This window comes from Contarinia nasturtii, unplaced genomic scaffold (genome assembly GCF_009176525.2).
Source record: "Contarinia nasturtii isolate CC-2019 unplaced genomic scaffold, AAFC_CNas_1.1 Cnas_scaffold_630, whole genome shotgun sequence".
NCBI lineage: Eukaryota > Metazoa > Arthropoda > Insecta > Diptera > Cecidomyiidae > Contarinia > Contarinia nasturtii.
In genome coordinates this window covers 2,939,477-2,967,402 of record NW_022197981.1, presented here as the reverse complement: position 1 = coordinate 2,967,402, position 27,926 = coordinate 2,939,477, and the positions used below count along the sequence as shown (strand labels likewise).

The window sequence follows — 27,926 nt, the reverse complement described above, 5'->3', positions numbered from 1 at the left end:
GCGTCATAGATGCATTTTTTTCGCAAATTGTGACAATATAAGCATCGATTTGTGGTTGTCGTTTATCATTAAATCGTTTATTATTATGATGTGGCAAAGGTTATGCAATCGAAACGTGAAAACGCACAAAATGCTCATATTTGTTTTGTTTTTGTTTGTGCTTGCATTGGGAAAGGTTAGGATAGAATAGGTTTTATCGTCATCGTTATAAACTTTGTTGAATAAAGTTTATATTGCACATTTGTGATTTATTTGCATTTTAAAATATACATAAATCCCAGTTCATATGTCGTATGTCACAGACACACACACAGAGAGAGAGAGATTCTCAATCCTTTACACTGAATGCGTGATTATCTAGCATATTGGGATACATTTAGTCGTTTGAGTATTTTGTTTGAAAATTCAATTTATTCCAATAGAACGATCGACATTATTAAAAATCGTTGTTTGTAAAAATCAAGGTAAACTGGATATATTTTGCTACGTAAATTATTTTATAAATCGTCGTCAATTTTCATCTATCTCTCTCACACTCTGTCTACTGTAACATTGGCATGAATTGAGATTTATTAATACGCGTTATAGACCAATTGAGTATTCATAAAATCGATTAGGCAAGTTTTATTTTCCGAATCGGTCGCGCGTAGATAGTCTATTAATACGGATCACAAATCACATCATTTTATAAATGATTCAGTAATAGAGCTGTCTAATTTGATGAACGGCATCTGAAAAATTGCTTTGATTTATCATTTGAAAATATAATCGAACTAAGGAATGTTACAACCAATGGGAAGTCCTTTTTTGGATCAAACAAATCAATAAAAAAAAAACAACTCACAACTATAATATTCGTGTAGTAAAGTGGTTGGATTCATTGTGATGACAACGATTTTTGAAAATATGTTGTTTTTTTTTTGTTAACCTTTGCTTTAATTTAATTAGTTCAAGTCCATAGAATCCATAACATAAATATGACATAAAATATCGATGAAATTTAATATCGTATTCATCCATATTCTGTATATCAATTAGTTCAATTCGAAATTTCTAGTAATACATTTTTTGTCGTGATCTCCCTGATAATTGATTCCAATTAAATGATATGTCAAATGCATTTTAAATAAACGTGCTAACGGAAAACAATGACATTTCGCAGCTTATATAGTTATAAGTTGGCATCATTTATGAAATTGACCAAATAAAAACGAAATACACGATGATGTTACAATTGAAATAGGCCAAGGATTTCGATACAAATATGGAATTCGGTCATTTAATTTGTTTGGATAACATAAAAACTATATTTGCATATGTTCAAACAGAAAATTAATGAAAAATAACAGTCGTGCCTATCTAGCTAAATGAATGCGCAAATCGGTGATTCGTTGTGCGGCGGTAACATTTGACAATTACTGAAAGCGAGAGAGAATATTATTCAAATCACGTGGCAACTCAAAATGCGTCTCACGACCGATTACGTAATCGTTAAGAGTGTTCCGTTGAACGGACGTGTGTATGTGTATGAAGGAATAAAAAAAGAACATCAAACTTTCGCCCCCATTGGCAAAACTCTCGTAAAAAAGTGTGATAAAATAGTAATTTCCATGAATTGACCACGTTCATATAAGTGTGCTGTGCTCCACTGTGGATGCTCATTATATCCAAACAAAAGTCCACTCGGCACGCACCAAATGATATCATCGTTTGGTGTGTATGAGCGGGCTCATATTCACAGGGACTGCATCAATAGCGTCATCATCGCACACCAACAACCAACCACAATAGAAGCAACAAAGACCAGCTGTCATTTAATATAGAACGAAAGCGATACAACGTGTCAAGACACTATCTATTCGGAATCTATTTACATAACGGCAATTACGACATTTTGTTACATTACCCTGACGCACATGTAACACAATTCAGGTCGACAACAAGATATCAAGAAATTTTGCACCACTAATATCATTTTGGCATTTGTCTCTAAGCACAATGCTCTTTTCGTGAAACATATACATCAAGGCACATACAACATATATCGATTATTATGCTTTATGTTCATGATTATGACTTTCTTTTATTGCCCGTAATGAAATGCTTTTCATTTTCCCCGTACTGGATGATGATGTGTGCCAAGCGATAAGTTTTGTGAACGATTTTCAGTTCGTGCAACAACCAATCCAATCCAATAAATTGACAGTTTTTCATACTATCCTCGCCATTGTTGTCGTTCTCTTATATTGTCGGCGCCAAAACAAATGAGAAAGTTAACGACATGATACGAAAAAATACACATCCGATTTTATATAGGCCTTTGATCCGAACGACGATTATTTAATTGTGCATGGTAGCAACAACAAAATCTATTGACCATTTTTCTTCGTCTGCATTTGAATCAAATCAAATAAAAGACTAATCAGTTTGTATTTCCCGACGTATATAACATCGATTGAATTGATTTCAAAATGGAATTGTGATATTTGGCGCTTGCAATTTATCTTCGAAAATCTAAAGAGTATCGAAAGAGGTGGGCGGTTCAGTTTTGCATACGAAAAAAGACTATCGAGTAATTTGTAAGTCAAAGAATGAAGTCATGCGCACCAATTTGATATAGACATAGCCAGACAGAAAGGAACCACATAAAAATCGTAGACAATATATAAAAAAACAAACAAACAAAACAGCTTGCACTGAACGCACCATGGTTGCGACAAATATAATTGGATCCTCTCGAATGTAATGCATGTCATGCTGTGTTTATATGTTAGTTGTTTCGTTCATTGAGTGTCGCAGGCGGATGCGTTGATTTGAATCGAAAGAGTGCATAATTTGGCTCTTACCTTTCAATCAATTAACTTTCTATCGAAATGAATAGCTTCCTGCAAATTTTTTTTTCAAATAAAAATCATTGAGTGTGTGTACAACAGCATCATCTGTAGCGAAAAATGGCACAAATATACAGCAATCGATGTGAAATGCATTAAGAGTGACACAGAGATTTATCTTAATGATTAAATGCTTGGCAGAATTGACATGAAAACATCGGATAATTACATTGCTGAAGAGTGTGCTGGATCTGTTGTGGCAAGCAACGTCTGTCCGTCGCGCCGTAAGCATCCATCATTGAGCTAACGAACCGACGAGTGTTTGGCTGTAATAATCTACATGCTGAAAAAAACATATTTAATCATTTCACAAAAACACACATACTCACAAAAGAAGAAGGAAGTACCAAATCGTTAATAAGTACTTGCATTCAGCAAATGGCTCAGTATGTTGCCAGATCACTTTTTATTTCGATATGTAGCGTATTTTTTTTATCTCCCATCTGACTCCCTTCATCATTTATCGCCTTGGATCGAGATTTTAAAGAAAGAACATATGAATCGTTGCGGAGAAAAAGTAGCTCTTATTTTTCTCCAAATAATACTGCAACATGAAGTTTTTTTCACACGGTTAACAAATAAACTATTCATAAAAAACTTTATGTTGCAGTATTATTTGGAGAAAAATAAGAGCTATTTTTTCTCCACAACGATTCATATGAAGACTTCCACAACCGACCACGGTATTCTTCTCAACCACTTCATCAATTATTCGGTGTACAAACGATTTTCTTCAACAATTAATTATAGGGTTTTCCGTATTGGCTTCTGTGTCGGCAAAGTAGCAATCATGTTTTATTTTTCTCTTCATATTTTCTTGCATTTTATTACATTCGACTGCTCTATTTCTTTAATCCGAGCGTGCACAGCACAAAGTGCATTCAAACTGAATCGCACTGAATGCTTTGAAAAACACATATTAAACGAAGGAAATTCGAAATAAAACAAGAGTAAACGCCATCGTATTTTTTATATTTGGAATGTCATTATACGTGTATAATACAAGAAACCGTGTTTTGCTATTGAACTTCAAAGTATCTAATCGAATTGTATATTCATTCAATCGTATTGCGTTGTTCGGTGCTCACTGATTGGCTCTTGCGGCAATCCAACTAAAAAAACCTAACATATATTCAACAAGAGATTTGAGTTGAATGCCAAACACTTTTGATCGCAAACAAAACTGTAATTAAACAGCTTTAGAATGGACACTTCAATGCACCTATTCAAACTGTATATTGAATAAGAACCAATGTGAGAAGGGAAAAAAAACCATCAACATTTGTTACATAGCACCATTCTGATGCTTTTTTTGCACCTCATATCGCCGCCAGTTGCATTGGGCGTGCTAAATGTCTGTAAAATGATTTATACTTGGAATTAAAATGACAACAATAAAAGCACAAAAAAACCAACAACAACATTGAATCTCAATGAAAATCGGAACAGATCACTGCAAATACCAATGATAATAAAAAGAAACGGTCGTTTTTATTTGTAAAGAAGTCACCAAGTTATGGCTTAATCGATACAATATGTTCGTTCTCTCTAACTTGAAAAAAAAATCTCGGTTGCCTCAGCAGTAAACAAGTAATTTATCAATTTGTCACAATGCGCTCGCTTTTGGTTGTTCGATCGATCGGCCAAACGAAATAGAACATTTTCATTTATGGCTAAAACAAAATAATGCAAGAACTTTGCACAGGAATGTTTCTATTTTTCATTTGAAAAAAAAAAATGGTACAGTAACTACAGAATATGACCCGAAGGCATTGGTATAGAAGTGTGTGAGTGACACGTTCACTAAACAGTTTCTTAACCGTAAGCAATTTACCATATAATATTTATAAAAGACTTCTCACTTTTATAACAATTTCCTCTTGTCTCTATCAGTTCTCGTGAAGTGGCCAATGCACGATTTAATGCACCACACTGTGCATGCTGTCTATGCTTTCTTGCTTATTCGTCTTTCATCTCTGTGTTATTGTGATAAATAAATTCATAATATCGCATCGTATATACAAACGTAAAACGATGCGAAAATTGTGAATAAAACAATTGGCAAAAATATGATATAGAATATTTTTGAATGTGGAAGAGAGCGCGACAGCGTCATTGCAGACAGGCGTGCATTTTATGGATTGTGCATCGCCAACAGCGATTGCAACAAATTCGTTATTATATCCATGCCATGTATATATATCATGTACAACAAAATTAATAGTGCGTAACTATGAAACTACATGTATGCGTTTCGATGCACCAGCCAATTCATTACGCAATCGCAAAATTGTTGTGTCTTGTCATAAAATATATGCGACAATAACAGCGACAACAAGAACAACAACAAAATCGCAGCGAGAACCGATAAGACTGCATATTTGCTGTAAATACGCAAATGCCGCTAATAAAAAAATCGGTTTCCACATGACTTGAAACCAACGAATCGTGTCTTACGCTCGCGCGCACCCAATAAAGAAATTACTTCTAATGAATAAGGAAGTGATTGCCGGCTAATCGATTGAAAGTTGAACATCGAAATAGGCATATAAAAATGAATCAAGCTTTTAAATTGCTGATCGAAAAATTATTGCACGAAAATAGAGTTATCTTTAAAGCAAAGGGATCGATTTTGATCGGCAAACATTTTCAATGTGAATGATAATGATCAAGACTTAAATTTGTGCATTTCTCAAACGTCATTGAATAAAATTTCGTAATTGTTGACCGAAACAATAACATCCAGAGACTAGTAGTAATGCAATGGATGGTGCATGCTTTTTTCTGTCACGCTTTTCATGCGAACATTTCTGTTAATTATAATGCACCTAATGATCACGTTCAACCCAGTTAACGAATCAGATTCTCATTCCATCTCATTCTCTTTTCTCTTTGACGAAGCCATCAAGCAAACCAATTTACCGTTCTATACGCACCGCACACAATCATATTTCCATCTTCGTTTTCTTTTCTTTAACATTTTCGAAATCAAAAAAAAAAAAAATGCCGGTTCGTTATAATTATCATGGTTATGTTTATTGTTTCTCTTTCTCGTTGTGCACAAAATGGAATTCCATTCTCATAGAGCGCAGTTAGTTATATGCATTTCTCATGTGTCTTTTATGACATTTAGTTTATGCACTTTGGTGTGCATTATGAATGCGTGTATTTTTTTTGGGGGAAGGGGAAGAACGGTTGTTTAGAACAACATATTTTTTTGCTCATGACAGTGCGTGTGAATTGTGTGTGATACTTTTGTTGTTTTTCTGTCGAGAAGGCAAAAAAAAACTATCAATTATGCCGCAAAGTATCCATTTCTTATCAGTATTTTAGTGCAAACAAAATAATAGTGGTTGTGTGAACCACTTAAAATGAGAAATGTAATGTGCAACATGTGCGTTTTTCAACCAGGCGCCTTCAGCCAATTTCCAATGTCTCGTGTGCACCATTTGTTTTTTCAATTCCATCAGACCGTGAACAATTTGATAAATTGAGAAAAAAACTTATATGGATACAGGATTTTATATTCGAACGTGTATAATCAACAACTTGAATTGTATATTTTAACCAAATAGTTTCAAACTTAGTTTTACCAAGCTATCAGCAATATAACAATTTCGAGTTCAAGTATAATTTTTTAATCACTGTTACAAATTACAATGTATGCAATGCAAACTAACAGCTATTTGCCTTCAATGTTGACTTTTTGGTCGTTTGCTTTGTGGCTAAATAAGTTTAGTTTATTTACACTATTTTTATACGTCAAATTGTTTCTTGTTTTTCTCACCCCGTGCACACTCTAATGACTCGATATTCGCACATTTACCTGACTTGTACCACGATATCGATGGCAAATCACAAACAAAATTGTATTTTTATTATTGTAAATTAAGATAGAACGTGGGTCGCATATTTTAAACATGGTGTTAATGGTAGCCAACGACCATTTGCCATCGTATTCGAAACGGAAATTCCATTCACATAAAATATAAACTCTTTTAAGCATATTGGAAATGATGGAATCGCCAAAAGTGTGTCATGCATTTCGAATTAATTAATCTTCTAAAGTATTTTGATATGGTTACGTCAATGATGCATTTCCGATCTTCAATCTTCATCACATCCAATCATATTTTATCTCTTGGGGTTAATTCACAATTTTATTGTATTTGAACAAAGCAAATAGATCATTTATTTATTGGATTTCAATTCAAAAGTTCAAATATTGCATTGTATTTCTGATTGGTTCGAATCGAATAGCAAACAATTTCAAACTGAGCTTCTTTCATGTGAAAAAAGAACATTCTAGGTCGAAAATTATTTACCTTTTAGCGAAAAAAATCAATTGTTTGCCTTCATTCCACAATAGAAACGAAAAATTGTTTGACGAGATATGTTTTCAAAAATGTTCAGGCGGTGCGATCTCGAGATTTGTTGATTTTATTTTCGGTGGGAATATGTTCATTAATGATAGCTTGTCTTGCGTAATAATATAAGTTATCTCAGATTTAAAAAAAATATCACTGGAATTTTAGCATTCTATTGTTGTTTTTAACAAAAAAAGCGTTGAAATGAACTTAACAACATCAACAGCAAGTAGCTACAGTCGAAAATAAAATGTATTCATTTGCAAAAATAACGGTGGTGTGTATGTAATTTAAAATGAAGCGAATCTCATCTCTCTCTTTTTTTTGCCATTTTTCAGTTGCACAAAATTATGCATAAATGAAATGAAAATCAACATAAACAACAACACACACGACGGTGCGTTGGTTGTCGAGGGTCTTTCCCTCAATATTGTGTGAAAGATATGAATGAAAGAATGTTTTTCTATGGAAAATTATTATTTTTTTGCTTTACAAAAGTGAAGAAAAACGCAAAAATTGTTGGAATGGAAAAAGTATTACATTGAATGAAGTGAACACATAGTGTTTCTGTTGCCAGTTTTTTTGTGTATTTCTCGTCATTGATTGCCGGAGCCGTATAGAAATAAGATACAATTATAGACAAAGATGAACGTAAATCATTTTAATAAGATGATTTTATATTTGTGCACATTCGAAAGTCGTAAATCAGCGCGATTTTCAAGCGATTACATTTTAAGGTCACATCTAAAAGTTCAATCGAGACAAAATCCGTTTCTAATAAATGGATTATCATCACATTTATTTTAACTAAAAAATTTATTTCTTTTTCGTTTCAGAATCGAATTGCAGCAGCCCTGAATCAATAGACAAATAAACGCACGAATTTGAATAATCATAAATAATTGCCTGGCCAAGGCGGAGGCGGAACAAAATCTTGCAAAATAAGATCAAAAAACATTGATCGAAAATATCAAATTCCTCAGACAGATTTGCTGGACAGAGAAAAGTCAGACAAAACCGAGAAAATTGAAATACGAAACAAATATGAGGATATCAATATCGATAGCCGTACTTATCGTTCAATGTTGTATTGTAGCGATACAAGCAACAACAAAAAGTGTTGCACTGTATAGTAATCAAGTTCGCCAATTGGTTACATCAAATACATTGGTATGGCAAAGTTTTACCGGCGATCAAAAACTATTGGAATTTGCTGTTGAAGCAGCCAAATATCATTCAGAACAAGAAAATTATCCGATTTATGTCTGCCGGGCAACCGTTGATGGTATTACAGTTACCGGTCATACGCAGAAACGTGATTCACGTACCATTTGTATTGTATCGATGCACACAACACGTACACATCTTGTATTTGATGTGCTGCTAAACAAAGGTGACGGCGGTAAATTAACCTGGAAACCTTGGAACAAATTCATTCCAGTCATTCCAACTGGAGCGGTTAGCGCCACTAGTGACGGACATGTACGTATACTTAATTTTTAAGTTTTTCGCATTCTATTTGATCTTTCGAAATTTAATTGTAATTATAGAGCGTTTTTTTTTATCTCAATAACGAATTTACAATTGCTATGAATTGATTACACACATTTGAGATTATTAACTATTCATAAACAATCATTGCAATAGGTGGAAGATAACTATGTGGCACGAAGAAAGGCGAATGCAGACGAGGGAATTGAACAGCATCATCATCATCATCACGGCGGAATTGATTACAATGTCGGACACTTTTCGCCTAACATCAAAATTGGACGAATCGTTGTTTCTGTGAACAATGTAGAAAAGGTATAGATTTTTTCTTCCACTTTGGAACATAATTAAATTTCATCATTTTGTACATTTTAATGAGACATATGTTTAAAATTTGTGTAGAAATGTCGAGGATTTCTTTATCTGAGAATCACTTCAATTAATGATGTTGTATTTAACATTTTCGATTTCAAATTTCATCATTCTTTTTTTTCTATGATTGGAAAATATCTAATGATAACAATGGAATATCATTTTAGGAATACGAAGATGGTGAAATTTTAGTTGAAGCCGAACCAATTCGTTATGAGTTGCGTGACATTAAAAAGGACAAATGGCGCACACAAATCACACCAAATGAAACAGTCTTGGGAACTGCTGTACTCTCAAACAATGGCGAAGGCAGTAATATAGTTGAAACGGCAATCAGCTATAAATTTAACAAGACCGTTTATTGGGGAACAGTTGAAGGAGTTGGACGCGGTCTACCAACCGAAGTTTTGGAAAATGCCAAGACACCACCGGTTGAATTGGTCAAAGGCTGGGGTCTCAGAGATATTCAACCGACTACAGAGGTACGTTCAATTATAACCAACAAAATATACTCGGATGCCAATATCTGATGGAAATATTTCAATTACAATAATAATTAATATTTTGCTATTTCTGTTTATTTTTTGTTTTCTCTTTCTATCTATCAAAATCTATTACAACATTCTTTGGCACCCGCATGTTAACAACCAATGCATACAGATTAAGCAAGTGAGTGCTAGTTTGTTACCAGGGACGGCAATGAATGTTACATTAAAAGGAAGCTATACGAAAATGGAAGGGCCATACACGGCTAAATTGAAATCATACTATGCAGATAGCGATGAAACAAAAACCAGAGACATTGAATCAAGCGTAAGTAGAAATAATTTTACAGAAAACTTAAAATCTATATCTGTTTAAAAAAAACACACCAGCACAAAAACGATGAAATTTATACGTGTATGTCTGATTTGTTCACAATTCTAGACATTTTCTATCGCATTGAAATATTCATTATGATTTTATGAACGGCCACTGCAAAACTATTTTTTGTTCATGTGCTGTGTCCATACTATAATTCATTGCTCAATTCTTGTTATTGGTGTTTCTTTTTTTTTCGTTATGTGAGCACACTTTTCGGCCACATCCTGTTTATTAGGCGAATAAATCATAAATTCAACGTTTATTTTCATTTCCGTTCTGTAAAAACATTGTGAAAATGTGAAATTGGTTGGCATTTTTGTTGTCGTATAAAAGTTTTCCACATGCATGTGCACAAAAAGGGTAAATGGGATTAATTGAGTTATTGATATCTAAACTATAGACTGAATGATAGTTAAAGTTTGGGGTGGTCATAAAACGTCAACAGCTAAGGTCATCTTTCGATTCGATAAAACTTAATAATTGGCCGAAACAATAACAAAAACAAACTGTGCTCAAACATAAAAACGAGAGCACATTTTTTTCCGGTTAATTTATTTTTGCTCTAAATAAAATGCATAACACTCAAAGTGTTGGACCGTGTTTGTATTTAATTTTTCTTTCCATTATTTCACTACATTTGCATAGAATCGTTTAAATTGCAGTTATTCATTCAATCTTCATTTATTTACACTGATGTGCGGTATTGGTTTCCCTTTTTGGTGTAGAGGAACGTGTGTGTGTATGTGTGATGGCTTCAATTTATCCGTTGATTTATATATTTATACTGTATCATCAGTCTTTCTCTTGTTCTCATTTCGAAATAGTGTCTAAAATGGCACGAGACACACACAAACAAATAAAATGCATTAAATGCGCATGTTGCCTTACTGCTAAATTGGTTTATATTCGAAATGGGCGCGTGCATTTGCCAAAATGCATCAAACCAATGGAAATAGAAAGAGATAGAGAACGAAAAGAATATGCACTGCACAAAACCGATTCCGACAAAACAATGATTCAAGTAGCCTTATTTGGGTGAGCTACATACAAATTGCCACTGCAAACAACTTTTCGAACACGAAAAAAAAACAACAAATGAGGAAAAAACACACATGCACAATAACAATAACAATGCAATGCACAAAATGTATATATCGCATCCCGAATGGGAAATAAATTTCATAAATACACGCTACGAAATAAATGAAACGACATTTACTCTGTTTTGGTCGTCGTCGTCTTTGCCGTTGTCGGTTTGTTCGTTCGTCCCGTTTTGTTCTTGTTTTGAATGCATTTTTATCCGTTGATATTCTTGGCTGCCGTGCATAAAAACGACAGACTGAGGCGCGTACGATTGCTTGAGCCTAAGACATTGTTGACTGTCGCAATAAACAAGACGAATAAATGTGCACAAAATAGAATAAAAAAAAATTGTAATTAATAATAAATGATCAGACTCAGTAGCTTCAACAAGCGCACGCTTCAATCTGCAATCAAAAAACGATTGCTCATTCAATTTTATACATATGCATTGAGATCTTTGTTGTTTTCTAAGTCGGTCTCTTGCGCAGGCTAATAAATAAATAGCATCAACACAGTTGTATAAAAACGTATTTGAATCGATATCTGCGTGTGAGTACGCGAAAAATACACGCATTGCTTTAATAATCATCGAACACGATTCAAATGAATAAAGTTGAAAAAAAGAGTTATAATTGTATAGCAATTTCAAATAAAAAAAAGTCGCATTTTCATTTTTTTTTAAAGAGCACCACAGATAAACGAGAATTGTGGCAATTATGGTTTTAACCTGTCTTGCGTGCTTTGATTCTCACTTATTATAATTACGCTCTGAAAACTTAACTAAACCATAATAAACGCACAGTGAAAAACATGATATTTTGCAATGATCATTTTAATGGCACTTTCGATTTGAATAAGTTTTTATTTATTTGATGTCATGTTATTAGCCTCTTTTTCTGATTGAAAAAATTTCAATTTTCCATTCGCTGGAATTCTTTTACTTTTTCACTAAAACTAATTTTATTGCTTTATTTTCTACGAATCATATGCAGTTCCTGATTGAAGATATGTTTGATGTGACATTCGAATACGGTCCTATTTATTGGCAACATAATAATACATTTGTACCAACCACAACAACAACAACCACCACGACAACAACAACTACGACCACAACCACCGAAGCAAGTACGACCAATAAAAATAAAGATCCGGTAATTGTGAGCCGTGACGGTTTTATTGATAACAACGATATTCCGGGTGATGCACCAGATGCTGCAACAGAAGCCAAATATAAGCAGCAAAGCGAAACGAATAGTGCAAGTGTTGGCGGTGGTACGAGTTCAGCAAGTCGATTCAATAATTTGGCATCGTCTGTGATTTGTATGGGTTTAGTGGCGCTATTCTTTTCTATTCGACACACAAATATGGTGTTTAAGTAAGTAATATAAATTAATTTAGAATTAATAAATAAACAAACAATGAGTAAACATAATGTTGGAATTTTCAAGAGTATTTTGCCTTTTTTCCCACAAATTTGGCAAATATTTAGACAGTTTTTTTCTCTAGAAATTATGTATATGAGTGGTTGGGCTGGAGCTAGAGACAAACAAATAAACAAAAATAATTAGCAGAACCAACACATATAAAATCATTCGAAAACAAATAATCAAATCAAGTGCACCCGCAAAAAAAAATACCAAAATGTGTCAAATTGTCCCAGATTTAAATCAAATTAATGCTAGACGAATATTAGAAACGACCTATTTTTTTCTTATTGGCACTAGAGAGCACAAGCAACAACAGCTAAAACGAGTGTCATCATCAAAATTGGCCAAGCAACAATATTACTTTTTGAGTGTGACTTTTCCTCTGCCATAGTTCAAACATTTAAATGACAGATTTAAAATAACTTAAAAAAATGGCTTCATCAAATGGCATGTGTGTGTTTAAATTTAAAGCAAAGAAGAAAAAAATGAATCTCAGCCTTTAGTTATATGACATATAGGAAAACAATTTCTCAGCGGGCACTGACATGCGTCATTTGTGAATTAAATGGCAAAATTGAGAATGAAATATAAATGACACATGACAACAGTAGCGAGAAAAAAATGTCACTAGATTACAAGGTCATCATCATCGCCGGTAATTGTGTATAAGCACTTAATGGAAAATTGAAAACACAAGCAAATATAGTACAGTGAGTGTACGTGATAACAGCGTCAAGGCTGTCGCAAATGATGTTCGCGTTCTTTTTATTCCAGTGAAATCACTGGGGCATAAGATGATAATTATCTTCCTTTTGTTTTTGATTTTGTTGTTTCGTGAAAGTTGAATGGATTTAAAGTTTTCTTTAATCTTCCAAGCCTTTTGATGGAATTTGTTATTTAACTGAGACGATCCATCAAATTGAGACAAAGAGAGATGGAATATGTCACTCACCACATCTCATTGATGTCATTTTTCCACAGCAAATTGTGCTAGAATTCATTCTCAGGCGTGTACACGTTTCAATCATATAATTTTTTGTTTCTCTATGGTTTAAATAGTATCGAAATAAAAGACATATTTAAACATAAAAGAGAAGAAACAAACAGCAAGCGTTATTGTTATCGCTAAACGATATTCTATTGATGCTCTAACAAATAGCTGAGCGAGTGAAAAAGAAACGCACGCGTATGCACCACCCTTCATCAAAATTAAGTGATTGGCTAAATGCAATGCAATTGCTATTTGTTGCACGCCACACAATCTTATTGTTTGATTTAAAAGGCTCACAACAATCTCAAAGAAAATATTGAATGAAAATCATTTCGCATCCAAACAGTTTTTTTTAAATTCTCTGTGTGTAGGAGCGCGCATTATTTAATCTTGACTACCTCTCTCTCTCTCTGCGTGTTCAAATGTGAAGGTTATTTTGATTCATTGTCACTGCTGGATATTATACAATGAATTCTTTTGTCCGTTAAATATTTCAATTTCCATGCATCCATTGTGACAAGTACGCAATTCCATGCAAACATTATCATCATCAATTGCGTCATTTATATCAAATAGAATTAAACGGAATGATGTTACGTTTGAAATGAGAACACGTGTGCGCACGCGCGCTAAACAAATCAACACGCACGAAGTAAAGAGAAAGAAAGCGTGCGCTTATCACCCCAATAAATGATCAAGCCAACAGTTGGAGAGAGAGAGAGAGGGAGAACAAAAGCATTTAAAATCGATTCTAAAAAAAGCGCATATCATTTATTTAGAACAATGCAAATGGTGACAAATTTGAGCATTTTTTCTTCTTCTCTTTTTCATACGAAAAGTATTAGAATCGTTTAGAGCGCTTGAATACATCAAACAATATTATCACGTAATTCATGTAAACAAAAGCGCAAATTCACATTCGTTTTCGTTAATTATGTCAAAACATTTTAATATTTTTACATCTAAATAAATTTAAGTGCGCAAAACAGGGAGAGTGAAAAGAGCACATTTTTTTAAAGAAAAATTCACATATACTTGCACACACACATACAGACTTCAAATATTTGTAGTCAATAATAAAAACGGTAAAAATGCAAATAAAAAAAAAAATTACAAATGGAAAACGAACGATGGCCGATGATAAATTCGACAAAAAGAATGTTACTAAACAAAAAGCGCCGACAAAAAAAATTGACACAATCAATTGTATCTTGATCAGGACAATGACACAACGTATAAATAATAAGTAAACCACGACATTGAAAAACAAAATGCGAACGAAAAGGAAAAATGAAAAGAATTAAAGTGTAAATAGAATTTGCATTAGGTTTGTAATATATAAGTGTAATATGGGATTTAGAAGATAGATTTAAAAAAAGAAACAAAATACAAATAGCGCGAAATGAAACATTTTTTCTCTTCTACTTTAAACAGATTTTTTTTTTTTGGTTTTTGTTATCAACATTTATTTTAATTTATTAAATGCGAATATTGAGACAAAAACGAGAGAAGAACTAGAAGATAATAAGCAGAAATGAAATTGAACTGTTAACAATTGTGTGTATAATCCAGATTAATTAACTTATTGGACAAATTAAGAAACTAGATTTACAATTTGGAACACTTTTATTTTATTTCTCAAAACACATACACCAAGTCAAATGAGAAAAGCATTCAAAATGTTTTTTTTTAAGCTAATACAATAGAAATGTTGTGGAAAAAAAATTTGCGAGAAAAAAGACCACAGCAAAAACAACAATATTCAATGAGAAAAGAAACTCCCAACCAATATAATCAAACTGTTTAAGCCCCAAAACACATGCAGCTTTTGTTATATATGACAAATACTGATGACATTGTAACTTTATTTTTAATTTGTATGTAATAATTGTAGCTTTTTTTAATTTTTAAAATATACAATCATTATAAATATACTCTTTATTATTATTATTTTTTAGTATTTTAGTTCAATTTTAACTGGAAACCCCTTATCTTCGCCCTTATTTTGCCTGTCTTAGAACTTTTGCGATATAAATAGCTTTCGTTGCTCTCCCATTCTACATACTAAACACTGTACTAGCAAAAAACAAAGCCGATCTAAACTATCAGTGGGATGCGCTTGAAAGAGTGCAAATGTTCTTCTGGTATAGAAATTATTGTTATGCAAATTTTTTGTAAATTTTCTGAATGGGTTTTTGAAATCAAAAGTGTTATCAATCGAAAAATATTTCCAGGAATGTGTGTAATATATTTTATATCGATTTGCGCCTTTTTTTAAAAACATTCTGGACATTTTCGAGTTATAGCAAATTTCTATAGTTTTATTTTAAATTAGAAATTTTAAATTGTCTTTAGTTCAAACGAATTTAACAGCTGACAGTTTGGATCACATTGTTGACGCTAGTACAGTGAAACTTTGTGTATGCATTTCGCTTAAACATAGCAATTTATTATAGCTATTTGCCTTATTTTACTATATACTATATATACTCCTCAATGTCTCTTTATTTTGACGCTTTTGATATACTTATATATATATATCTGTGTTACGAACCAGCAACAAAACTGAATGTGCGTAATTAAATTCAAGCACAAAAAAATAGTCTATATTCCATTTCATCGTTATGCATTTAACTAATGGTGATTGATGCGATCTGAAGCTACGATACAGGTAAGTGTTATTGATTGTTTTATGACTCAAACCGCATGTACTCTTGTATAAAATCTATGCAAGTTTCAATTATACCAGTCTAGTCTATGCTTGTATTTTTAGTTGTTTGAATGTTCGTTGGCAAACGTTAATGTAGATATCGTTGCTTTCATTAATTTTTGCATAAGATGAAGTCGTTGTTTCATTGATTTTCAATCGAAATTCTTATGCAATTCCAATTTTTCGTCATTGCATGATGTATGTAAGTCAACTGAAAATTCTGTCAGACAAGATTAAAATGGTTTAGATGCATTATATTGAAGCTTGTTCACCATAGACTAATTATAAATGAAAGACGCACACAAATAAACCAAGTTGATCAAGAAAAAAAAGGATCCTCGATTAAAGTTTAATCATTAAACTCCAAATAGATTATGCAAAGAGTTCAATTGACTTTGGTGCATTAAAATAAATTGGCGAATGATTTCTCGGATGCACACACGCATAACACAAGCACCATTCAGTTACCTGCGTATATTCATGCCGTTCGGTCAAACGACGAACAGCATAGTTTGATGTGAATTGCAAACATAATCTGATATTTCCGACCAATTATAGTTGATGTACATTGTATTACATATATTCTGGAATTATTTTTTCTTCTTCTGCTGTTTATGTGCTCTCGGTTATATTTTGTGATGAGAGAGATAGAGAGATGCTTTTGTTTTCAGCCACGCACATTTAATGTGTTTAAGGAATTCATTTGATGGTCTTTATTTGGAGTCGGATTTATGGTACCGAGAGATGAATTCAGTATTAAGAAAAGTATAGATGTAAAACAACACAAAAAACAACTTGAAATTGATATGTGCAATGTGTGCGCTCCACTAACTCCTCGGTGTCGTTAATTCATTTTAATTGAAACGAATTGACATTACTTATGGCCAATCTTTAAAAAAAACGATGAATGCGCGCACGACACAAAAATACAGTACAGACAATATAATTGCATATAGCAGCAAGTAACATATCGCATTTCTTCAGCAGCATGCCTTCAGCATATTATTTCTTTTATTCAGATGCAGTTGCGTTCTTTTTTTTCATCATTTGATGAAATTGAATACATAATTATGAAATGCACATCCATTGACGCGACGGCCGATTTCAGTGATGCCAAACAACGGAACATAATTGTTTGTGAAGGTGATGTGTGTGCCCGCGTGATCAGAGAGACATTCATTGTTACCAGACATGATTCATTTTTTTCTTCTTCAACATGATCAACGTCGATAAAAAAAAACATTATGCCCGTTTCAAGCCAGATTAGCATGGAATGGAAAAGATAACTTGTAAAACAATATTATTATTTTAAATTGCCCCGCAACACTAGCAATCATTTACAAACTTTTCGCACAAAAGATTTTTTTTGTTTGTTGCATTTTGAGCTCGTGCCACACAATTTAATGCATTTGCAAATGCGGTGGTTTTTTTCGAAGTTTTTTTTTGTACAGAATGACTTTGGCCAAAACGTATTGATGCACACATAATTTCTCAATGTCTTTGCAATATAAAAAAAATACGATTTATTGTCATTCAAAATCACAATTAGTTACAATATTTATTAATGTAATAATTGTCTTGTACACTAATTCCAGTTATATGTGAGAAATAATTAGGTTAAATTTTTTGGAATGGCGAAAAAAAGATGCATGCTTTGATACTGTATAAATAGCTTGATTATGCAAAAAAAAGAAACTGAAAAAATGGAAAAAAAATCGAAAAAAGAAAAATGAATGAGATATGTTTTTTTGTAAGCGCAATATTTGCATGAAAGAAAAATCGGGAAGTATGTGCAAATCTGAATTGAAAATAGAAGGGAAAACGAAGAGCAAAAAATCGAAAAACCAATGGTTTGTGGAAATGGTGGTGCCAATAGTAATAGTTTGAACGGCAAAGAAGCAGTTTTTTTTTTCGAAATGGCAAGGAAATGGAATTGATGGGGTCTTATACAACTGAATAGAAAAGAAAACAACAACCAAATCATAGTAGAGTAGATGATAGAGAAGTGATCAAGTGAGAGATCTATTTTTGTATTTGTTAGATTTTAATGTAGTGAAAACCCATAAAAAATAATTAAAAGAAAACAAAAAAGAAGCCTTCACGAACTTTATTCACCCCAATTATTGAATCGATGCGAAACTGAGCTTCGCCCCAAATAACTGTGGAAACTATAACCTACTGTCCGAAATGTCCTATTTAAATTTAATGACAAAAAAAAAACACCTCACCATTGACCAAATCCCTCCTCTCAATCAACACATACCTTCAAAGGGCTCATTTGCGAAACATACGCGAAATTCATACCAAATAATGACATAGATAAAATTGAAAAATAATCAAATCTTAATTCACAAATAAATATCAAAAGGTTCCGTTCAAAATGCTAGATAACTCTTGTTCAAAAGTAAAACAAACAAAAATGAAGTTATTGTGCTATATTTTCTGAAATCACCTTTCGGTAAAATATATACCTCAAGCAATCCATAACAACAAAACATTTATTTACACCAAAATAAATATTTAGATATATTGTAGCTGAAAACAGTGGGTGATTTATTAATGTGGGTGATGCGAGAAATGACAATATATCGAAATGAGTGAATAACACTCGGTATCTCGGGAAAATTGATGGATTTCAAAGAGCAACACAATAAATTGATTTAGAATTAATAGTATATAGATGAAAGTGGATAAACGATTTGTATGCAAAGCCCACAGATGATGAGCCATATAATATATATTCAAAAACAAAGGAAAAACTAGATACACATACAATATCTATATAATAACTGATAAAAAAAAGATCCCCTCCTCACCACACAAAAGGTATTTGACTCAAAGTTTTCGAAGCTTATTCATTTTACTTGGCATATTTAAACTAATCATTACATCAATTTTGATCAAATTAGAGAAGAATAAAACAACACACACACACACATATACACCTAAATTCATGTCAAAATTCGTCACATTCGAAATTACTCTGGATATCTAATTGATATAGGACACAAAAGTAATTTTAAAAAAACCAAAACAAAAATAATGGCGTTTCTTTTTTTTTGCTTCAGTGTGTACCGTACTTATGACCATTCACCAATCAAGACAAAGAAAAAAACAAAAAAAAATTATTATAAATGCATTTGGTTCATTGTAGCACAAACAAACCACAAAAACCGATTTGAATATAACAAAGAAAACACATACACCTCATGTGTAAAGTAAATTTGCTTCTAAACGATCTCAACAAATAAATTTTATTCTTTATTCATTTAAACAACAAAAAACAACCCATCTTGCATTTTTATTTCTTTATTTTTTGTTCAGTATCGACGACGACGACGACGTAGATTGAAATAATTTTATTTGCGCTTGAATATGAAAACTAAACTATGTGTCGTATTTTTTCGTGTACTGGCGCATCGACATTAGCCATTTTAAATGATGCCCATCATTAGGAGCGATGCAGTGCGGAATTGTATAATTACAAGAAATGGCACGATTTTTGCGACATTGAATAACAACAACAACACGGACGGAATTATAGGCAGAGACCGTTGTTTTCTATAAATTGAATATGGCGCGCAAAATTGCTCGCGTTGACGGTGTTTGTTCGTAATTTCTTTCTTCTTCGTCTTTTGTGCTGCATATTTTAAATCTCAATCAAGTCGTTGTGGTGGAACTTTTGCATTACATTTTAATGCGCCCATAACCAATTTAGAGATCTAGCTGCTCTTTATTATCGCCAATTCAGCTCGTTGCCATTTAATTGCCCCATTATGTTTTAACCACAGATCGTTGAGTTGTTATTTTGCGCGCGGACTACTATTTACGGCAATAAGCCAAACCATCTGTAATGATAATGATAGTAATGCAGAGAAAATCAAGCGATAAACAAATATAACCTTGAAAATAGATCCAATCATTCATTTCGTAAAGGGAAAGAGATGCGACTATGTGGACCGTCATCGCGTCGATCGAACGAGATTAACCCAAGGATGGATGAACGAATGCATTATGCAATAAAAGATGAATGGGAAATGACATCAATGGGTTGGATGAGTTTTATTTTTAGATTGAAATTGATGTGTCAATTATTATGTGCACACATAATACAACGAAATTTTTCAACGAAAGTGGCTCAGTGCAATTTCAGCCAGATCACTCACTTATTCAAGTAATCAAAAATGTACATTTCAACGGTACATTTGCGTGGGCTTCACCTAATAGGTAAGTTTCTCCTTGTTGTGGTTCTTTTTTCTTCGTTTTTTTAGATGATGATTTGTCGACATGAAGTTGAAGATTTTGAAATGAATTACCCCATTGAATTTTGCGGTTCACTATTTGAACCAATTTTCGGATGAAATGCAAAAATATGTGTACAATATTTGCGTTGCAAATTTTATTCATGCATTTCTGTTTTGCAGTGCAAATTTTTTCGACCGTTTCAATGCATAAGTGGGTTACAAATCGAAATCGTCGATTTTAAGATGATCCAAATGGAAACGATTCAACGGAGGTAAATGATACATAAATAATTAAGGAAATGGATAATAAAATAAATTTTACAAATAAAATCTCGAGTGTGCGGTTAACGTTTGAATGCAGTCGTTATCATGATTAGTAAGTACTACGGCAGCATCGGCAGAATGTACTTTGAATGCGAATCATTTTCCAGAGCTTACTTTCTCTCTGTCGAATTGTCGGTTTTCGAGCTTAGAATTCAAGAAAAATCGTGATAAATTGATTGAACGGAATGAAAAAGAAATTGAACAAAAAAAAAAGAAGCATTTTTATGAGATCGCCGTTAATGATAGTTAATTAGCCATGGAATTAGCATAGCCACACTGACTATCTCGATTAATAGTACACAATGCTTTCTTGTGACCCATCCATAGACCACCTACCATTTTCAATTCAAATGCAGCCAAAATGCATCACGTTCTAGTGTCTAATAAACGACTATGGTGGGCGTAGCAAACTGAATTGATCTATATAAAACATAGCTTTAGACAATGGCAACTTCCATCATTACAATTTCGATTCAATGTGATGAACAGAACATTGATATCAATATGAAAACAAATCAGATAGTATACTTAATCACGGTGGTAAATTTACTTTTGCTATTGACGCAAATAACACACGGTTCACTTTGTAATTGTATTCAAATGATAATTTCACTACATTTGATAGCTTTAATCACAATATTATCTCAACTTTATTGAAAAAAAAAGTTAAAACACTTCAATGTTATCGAAAATGTGTACAGCGGCAACGGAAATCTGAACAATATCAATGAATTTCTAAGTTTGATCTACTGTAAATACATTGTCAGAGGATGATAAGTCTATTGCACAATCGCCTCTATCTTTGGCTATTGTCTATGGTTGTATACGATTATTGACTTTTGCGTCTTATAAATAGCGTCGTATGTATTATTGAGTAATTGATTTCTGAGATAAAAATTACACGCTTATGCAGTATGGCATTTTGATCAAATTGTTGCTTGACACATTTGAGAGATAAAAGGCTAAGCGAACGGTTTCAAAATGTTTTTGGTCATTTTTAGTAGTTTAATAGCATCGCTGATTTTTTTGTATTATTATTTAACATGGAACTTTGACTATTGGCGAAAACGCGATGTACTGGGACCCAATCCAAAACCATTTTTGGGAACTTTTCCAAAATCGGCAATTTATTTACAAAATTTTCTTTACGAACAGGATGATATTTATCGGTAAGTGTTGAAAATTCAGGTTATTTCGAACTATTCTCATTTATCAGTAGTGAAAATAGTAACAATTGCATCAAATCTCAACTATCAAACTGCATCAAATGCATAAACGGAAGCTCTGATGTGTACCGAACGCATCATTTTTTTAAATCAATTTTTACACATGATACAATAAAATAAAATTTGACTTCAATAAAAATTCATATTTATTTCCAAGAAAATACCGTGGCAAAACTCCATTCGTTGGTGTATTCACATATCGCTTGCCTGAACTTTTGATACTTGATAATACTTTGGTTTCACAAATTCTTGTGGGAAAGTTCAAACACTTTCATATCAACTACACCAACGTACGTAAAACGGTTTTCATTTGTTAAATTTAAAATATAATTCCGAAGATAAACTGAACATTTTTACTCTAAAAAAAAAAATCCAACAACAGTATAACAAAGAAAATGCGCGATTGTTCTCACGAAATCCCTTTATTTTGAGAGACGAAGAGTGGAAGGATAATCGAATGGATATCTCACCGGCGTTCACTACCATGAAGGTACAATGAAATTCGATTAATTTTTTGCTCTCAGTAAAGTCTATCCAACTATCAACCTTTTTGACTTTTTCATGCCGTAGACAAAGCTCACCTATCCCGTTGTAAATGAAATGTGCAAACGTTTGACGGGTTTCATCAAATCTGAAATAGCGAGTGGCAAACCGATTATGGACACAAAAGAGGTCAGTGCTTTATAATAAAGACGTACGTTTTAATTTACGTATTTTAATGGATTATTATTTATCTTCAATACCAAAAGATTACGGCAAAATTTACAGCCGATGTAATTTCCACCGTATGTTATGGTCTCGAGGCGAATGCCATTGCCGATGATAATTCCGAATTTTTGCAAGTTTCACATAAATTATTCAAGCCGTCGTACTGGAAACTTTGGTTTATCACATTCAAATCGGTATTCCCATATCTATTTAAAAACTATGAGATGCCATTTGTGACGGCGGAAATTGAAAAATACTTTATAAATCTAACGAACGAAGCAATTCAATTACGTCAACAACTCGCTACAAAACCAGATGATTATCTCAATTTCTTGTTGAAGTTAAAAGAAAAACGCAATTATGGTAACGTTGATGTTGCAGCCAATACAATTACATTCTTCCTCGATGCATACGAAACGTCTAGCATCGTTTTGACACATGCACTGTATCGCTTAGCAAAAAATCCACAATGTCAAATTAAATTACGTCAAGAGATTCAAGAGTGCAACGGTAACATTGATTTTGAAGTGATTAGTAATTTAAAGTATTTGGATCACGTATTCAATGGTAAGGAAAATTCATAAGGTTTGCATTCTTGTATTTATGCGATCGTCTTGTTGAGAACTGTCTTTTCATTTTGTTTTTCTAGAAAATCGATTGCAAATAATTTCAATAATTTTCTTTAATCATTAGAATCTTTGGTTTTCTTTTTTTTTTATATAGAAACACTAAGAATCAGCCCGCCCGGTTTTACAATCACAAAGGTTTGCACGGAACCAATTGAACTGGAAAATTATAATGGAAAACCATTGCTGATTGAAAAAGGAACGGTGGTTCAAATTCCAATTTATTCCATTCATAATGACCCTGAATTATTTCCGAATCCGCACATTTTTGATCCGGATCGCTTTGATGGTGTTGACCTGAAAGCGTTGAGAGATGAAGGTAAATTCTTTCCATTCGGCCATGGTCCACGAATATGCTTGGGAATGCGATTTTCAACATTTACAATCAAAGCGGCTATTGCTGAAATTGTCAGCAACTTGGAAATCACCATTAATCCACGAACAAAAGAACCAATTATTATTCGACCAGAAGATTTTCTCTATTTACATGTTCATGACATCTTCTTGGACTATAAGTTGATTACAAAATCGGAATAAATGTACAAAGGTCAACTTATTTTTCTTTTAACTCCTGCGAGGAAACGAATTCAAATGTTCAATATTCATAATATAATAAAAATATGATGAAAACAATCAATTGCATCAATTTAGTTTTAATCTTGTTGTTACAAATGAAATCTTATAAATTGAAGGTAAAAGAGAATCGATTTTTTTTTGCTAAATTGTCATTTTTATTGATTAAAGTTCAACTGAACACGTACAGTTATTGCATAAGAGCCTGTTTAATTTGCGCTTGAAATCACATTTTTATATCTCGTCGATACTTTATATCGCCATAATTAATCAATTGACGTATAAAACTTGCCTTTTCTAATATCTCAAAGTGTACGCTTTATTTTAAAATGTGAAATTGAATGTGAAATGGGTAGGGCTTATCTATATAAAACCAAAAGTTTGTATGCATGTATGTCCGGGATAAGTTGGCGGCAGAACGATTCATGCATGATGATGGTACCGCTGGGTAGGTGTATTATGATTCGATAAAAATCTTTCAACCTTTTCACTTGATGTATAACTTGATCGTTTTTCGCCATTGCAGTGACAATTCTTTTGATCATAAGCAACGACTGATTGATGCTAGCAATTTCGATGTATCCTGTTTATTTTATACTTTTCGTTTCAGTCAAATCAATGAAATTGATCACTGACTCGACGATGCTCTTTGATTCATGCTTTACACCAAAGTAGATTTTTAAACTACAGTACTGTTCGACTGCTGATTGAATTCTTTTTTCGAACACGAAGTTTCTCTGTACCACGTGACAACATGTCATTGGAACTTTTTATGGGTTTCTTAATCGAATGACCTAAATTATTATTCAAGAATCCAAAAGAGACAAATTATTTTAACCAAATTCTACCTTTGTTGTAAATCGACTCTGGCGGATTTTTCATCTAGCAAATAAAATGCTTGTATATATAAAACCATGATTACAGAACTCATAATTTATTTATCTTAAAAATATTTTTCATTTAATTTGTTTAAATCGCTTAATTACAGCACAAATGAAAATTGAACATAAATCTAATGGGCATTGTTTGAAATCAAAATTTAAAAAAAAATCAATCATCTTCATCGCTTTTATCATGTTTTCTCTTTAAACTGCCAAACACTTTATCGGGTATAGCTTGTTTTTCGATGTTTTTAATGACTTTAGTTTCGACATCGGAACCGTTGGTTTCATCATTATTTTCACCTTCCTCTTCTTCGTCTTCGTCTTCCTCATCATCGTCATCGATGTCAATTTCATCGGGATTAACGACTTTATCTTTTTCAGCGAGTCCGGTGGTTTCGCCTCGCACAAACATGATATTACTGTTGGCTGTTTTGGTTGGTTGGACTTGAGTTTCCATTGCTTTGGCCTCCAAAAGGCGCATACCATCTTTGGGCGTTTCACTGACCGGTGTTGTAGTGGCCATCATTTGCGCGGCCATCATATTCACTTGTGTATTATACGTTGCTTGAATGCTGCGCCGTATACGTAACATTTCACGCATTGTATCCTCGTTTCCATGTTTGATTTCGAATTCTTTCCACGTTTGCCAGAAGTGTTCGGTGATGCGTGGATCACACATTTGGCTGCAATGCGCATAAATGGCACGCGCTCGATCAATTTCACCGAGTTTTGTTTCCATTTCAGCGAATCGTACACACATTTCACGTGACTTATCTTCGGGTAAGACTTCGATGGCCTTTTCAAATATTTGCCGTGTTCGTGGTAAACCATAAATTTCGGCTGCTTTCTTAATATAAATATTAAACATATCGGCCATTTCGGTGTCTTTAACCGCTGTTGTAGCTCGTTCATACACGGCCATTGCATGCCGGGCCAATCCATGCTCTTCTTCCAATTTAGCATACAACAAATAGAAACATTTACACAATTCGGGTGGACAATTTTCCAAACATTGTTCGAATAAATCACGTAGACGTTCCAATTTGGTGCCACCATAACGTGCCAAAAATTTTGTTAGATACATATTCCATATGTCGTACACATTTGGCCATTTGAATAGAGCAATGCCTTTTTCGTATGACCGGAATGCTTCTTCAAAATAATTATTTTCCTCTAAAAACATGCCATAATTGATGATAATTTGTGGTGTGCAGATTTTCAAATCGATAATTCTATCGTAAACGGCTTTGCATGTTTTGAATGTGCCAAAACTCTCTTCGAAATCCGCATATGTTGCCCATAATTTAAGCGATTTATACAGACGCATTTGAACCGATTCCTTTTCATCGTGATAAGCAACCTTTCGTTTTGGCATCGCTGTTGCGCGTTGCATTAATTTCAACGCATTTTCATATTGTTCTTGTCGCACTTCCATTTCGGCCCATTCACACCAAACGGCTGCCAATTCATCGACTTTGATATACTCAACTTGAGTGCCCTTTTCAAATACAATACGTGCATCATCGATTTGGTCATTTTTCTCATAGAATTTTGCAAATTCAACCCATAATGTGTGCAATTTTCCAACGGCCAATTTTGGTTGAACGGTTTGAACGGCTTCGGTGTATGTTGCAATGATTTCAAGTAAATTACCTTCGTACAATTGAACCCGCTTATGCCATTCGGGTACATTGTGCGGATTTTGACGTAACAGCACACTGTTAAGCAATAACAAACGACGATCCATAAGATGCTCAAAACGTGCCATTCGCAGATCAACATCAATTTCATCGTCTTCACTTGGATTTGTATCGGATGCCAAATCTTCCATTTTCTTACTCAAACTCAACTCTTCAAATTGAGCGTATGCATCGAACACTTGGGTAAAATCACGAACAGTTGTCACCGTTTGAATGGCCTCTTCATAAATGTCACGCGCACGATCGAATAAACCGCTTCGCACATAGTAATTGGCCAACGATGTCCACAGGTGACCCAATTGATCGGTATAACGACGCAATCCACCACGAATAATCGCATCAATATTCAACGAATGAACTTTATCCGGATTTTTCGATATTAATTCGCACAACTCGTTCCAAAGTTGATGATTTGATTTGCCATGTTTCGATACGAAATGTTCATTGTCAACCACTGATGCCAATTGCTGTGCAGCCTCATCTAATCGACCGACTTTCGTCAAATATTCGATATATTCTTCATTGTCTTCTGGATAAAGTTTCAAATATCGTCGATAAACACGTACGGCCGTCTCCGGTATATCGAATTTCTTCAAAAAATTCAAATACAGCGGCCAAACACGGTGATGTTGTGTGATTGGAAGGGCACGGAGTGCACGGTCAAATACATGACGCGTTCGTGTTATTTTGCATTGATTCACCATAAATGAACAATAATCCATCCAAATGCGTGGCATTTTATGCATAAACACCAGTGAACGTTCGAATGCATTGTTTACTTCTTCAATCAGTGGATCGTTTATTGGTCGGCCACGAACTTGCTTGCGTCTCGTTCGTAAATAATTAAACCATAATTTATACGATCCCGGTAACTCTTTTAATGCACGTTCGAACACAATGTTCACACCAAACGACGGTGAATTCTTCTTGTGTTCGACATATCGTAGCCAATGTTTTACTGAAAATGCATTCCGTAAAATTTCCTCCTCATATGCGATATCTTCTTGATGCTAAAACCGAAAAAAAAACGAAAATTGAAATTTCAGATTTGATGGTCAGTGATTTTGTTCCATTTCACAAACAATTTTGTTAAACGTTTACATGCGAGACGTCACATAATAAGACGGTAACAAAAAGTAAGGTTAGTTTCTGAATTGCACAGAATTTTCGTGCACTTTTACTTACAAAATCAACGTCCATCGCTTGCGCTTCGCTATTGTTTGACATTTTTCAGTTGCTTCTATTCGATTCACTGTGAAAACTGAAAATTATTCGCAAAAAAAATCAAATAAACACAAATCACAATTGTTCCATTGGACGTTCGCCGCTCACCGAATGTATCAAAGCGGTATTTGTAAGCAACTAGTTTGAAATGTCAAAATCATAAAACAACGGCCATTGGTATTGGTTTTGACAGTTGTACTGACACACTGGATGTGTGT

The 27,926-nt window shown here is 33.4% G+C and overlaps 3 protein-coding genes across 5 annotated transcripts in view; 2 read left to right on the top strand and 1 right to left on the bottom strand.

Moving 5' to 3' along the window:
* The window catches only part of LOC116340351 (protein unzipped), a 44,637-nt gene extending 26,747 nt beyond the window's left edge, over positions 1-17,890 (top strand). For all 3 annotated transcript variants that reach the window (XM_031766816.1, XM_031766814.1, XM_031766815.1), the window contains exons 3-7: positions 8,095-8,740; positions 8,906-9,064; positions 9,289-9,603; positions 9,782-9,934; positions 12,061-17,890. In XM_031766816.1, coding sequence (XP_031622676.1) covers positions 8,303-8,740; positions 8,906-9,064; positions 9,289-9,603; positions 9,782-9,934; positions 12,061-12,450 — 1,455 coding nt within the window. In that variant the 5' untranslated portion in view covers positions 8,095-8,302 and the 3' untranslated portion in view covers positions 12,451-17,890. The remainder of the gene's footprint in view (positions 1-8,094; positions 8,741-8,905; positions 9,065-9,288; positions 9,604-9,781; positions 9,935-12,060) is intronic.
* Positions 17,891-21,681: 3,791 nt separating this feature from the next.
* Positions 21,682-23,969, top strand: LOC116340135 (probable cytochrome P450 28a5). The gene is made up of 6 exons (XM_031766403.1): positions 21,682-21,936; positions 22,151-22,283; positions 22,376-22,483; positions 22,564-22,665; positions 22,743-23,268; positions 23,425-23,969. The coding sequence occupies exons 1-6, from the start codon at positions 21,749-21,751 to the stop codon at positions 23,862-23,864; spliced, it is 1,497 nt and encodes a 498-aa protein (XP_031622263.1). The 5' UTR covers positions 21,682-21,748; the 3' UTR covers positions 23,865-23,969.
* A 912-nt stretch (positions 23,970-24,881) lies between these two features.
* LOC116340265 (pre-mRNA-splicing factor syf1 homolog) lies at positions 24,882-27,870 on the bottom strand. Its single transcript, XM_031766665.1, has 2 exons — positions 27,670-27,870; positions 24,882-27,494 (listed from the first exon to the last, which is right to left on the bottom strand). Exons 1-2 carry the CDS (start codon positions 27,709-27,711, stop codon positions 24,951-24,953), a joined length of 2,586 nt encoding a protein of 861 aa, XP_031622525.1. The 5' UTR covers positions 27,712-27,870; the 3' UTR covers positions 24,882-24,950.
* Between the last annotated feature and the right edge of the window lie 56 nt (positions 27,871-27,926).

Excerpts from the sequence above, each read along its gene's own strand:
- LOC116340265 (XM_031766665.1), bottom strand. The coding sequence starts at position 27,711 with ATGTCAAACAATAGCGAAGCGCAAGCGATGGACGTTGATTTT. Across the intron at positions 27,495-27,669 it reads AAGCGATGGACGTTGATTTT|CATCAAGAAGATATCGCATA; the intron begins GTAAGTAAAAGT and ends TTTCGGTTTTAG.
- LOC116340135 (XM_031766403.1), top strand. The coding sequence starts at position 21,749 with ATGTTTTTGGTCATTTTTAGTAGTTTAATAGCATCGCTGATTTTTTTG. Across the intron at positions 22,284-22,375 it reads TTCATATCAACTACACCAAC|TATAACAAAGAAAATGCGCG; the intron begins GTACGTAAAACG and ends ATCCAACAACAG. Across the intron at positions 23,269-23,424 it reads TTTGGATCACGTATTCAATG|AAACACTAAGAATCAGCCCG; the intron begins GTAAGGAAAATT and ends TTTTTTATATAG.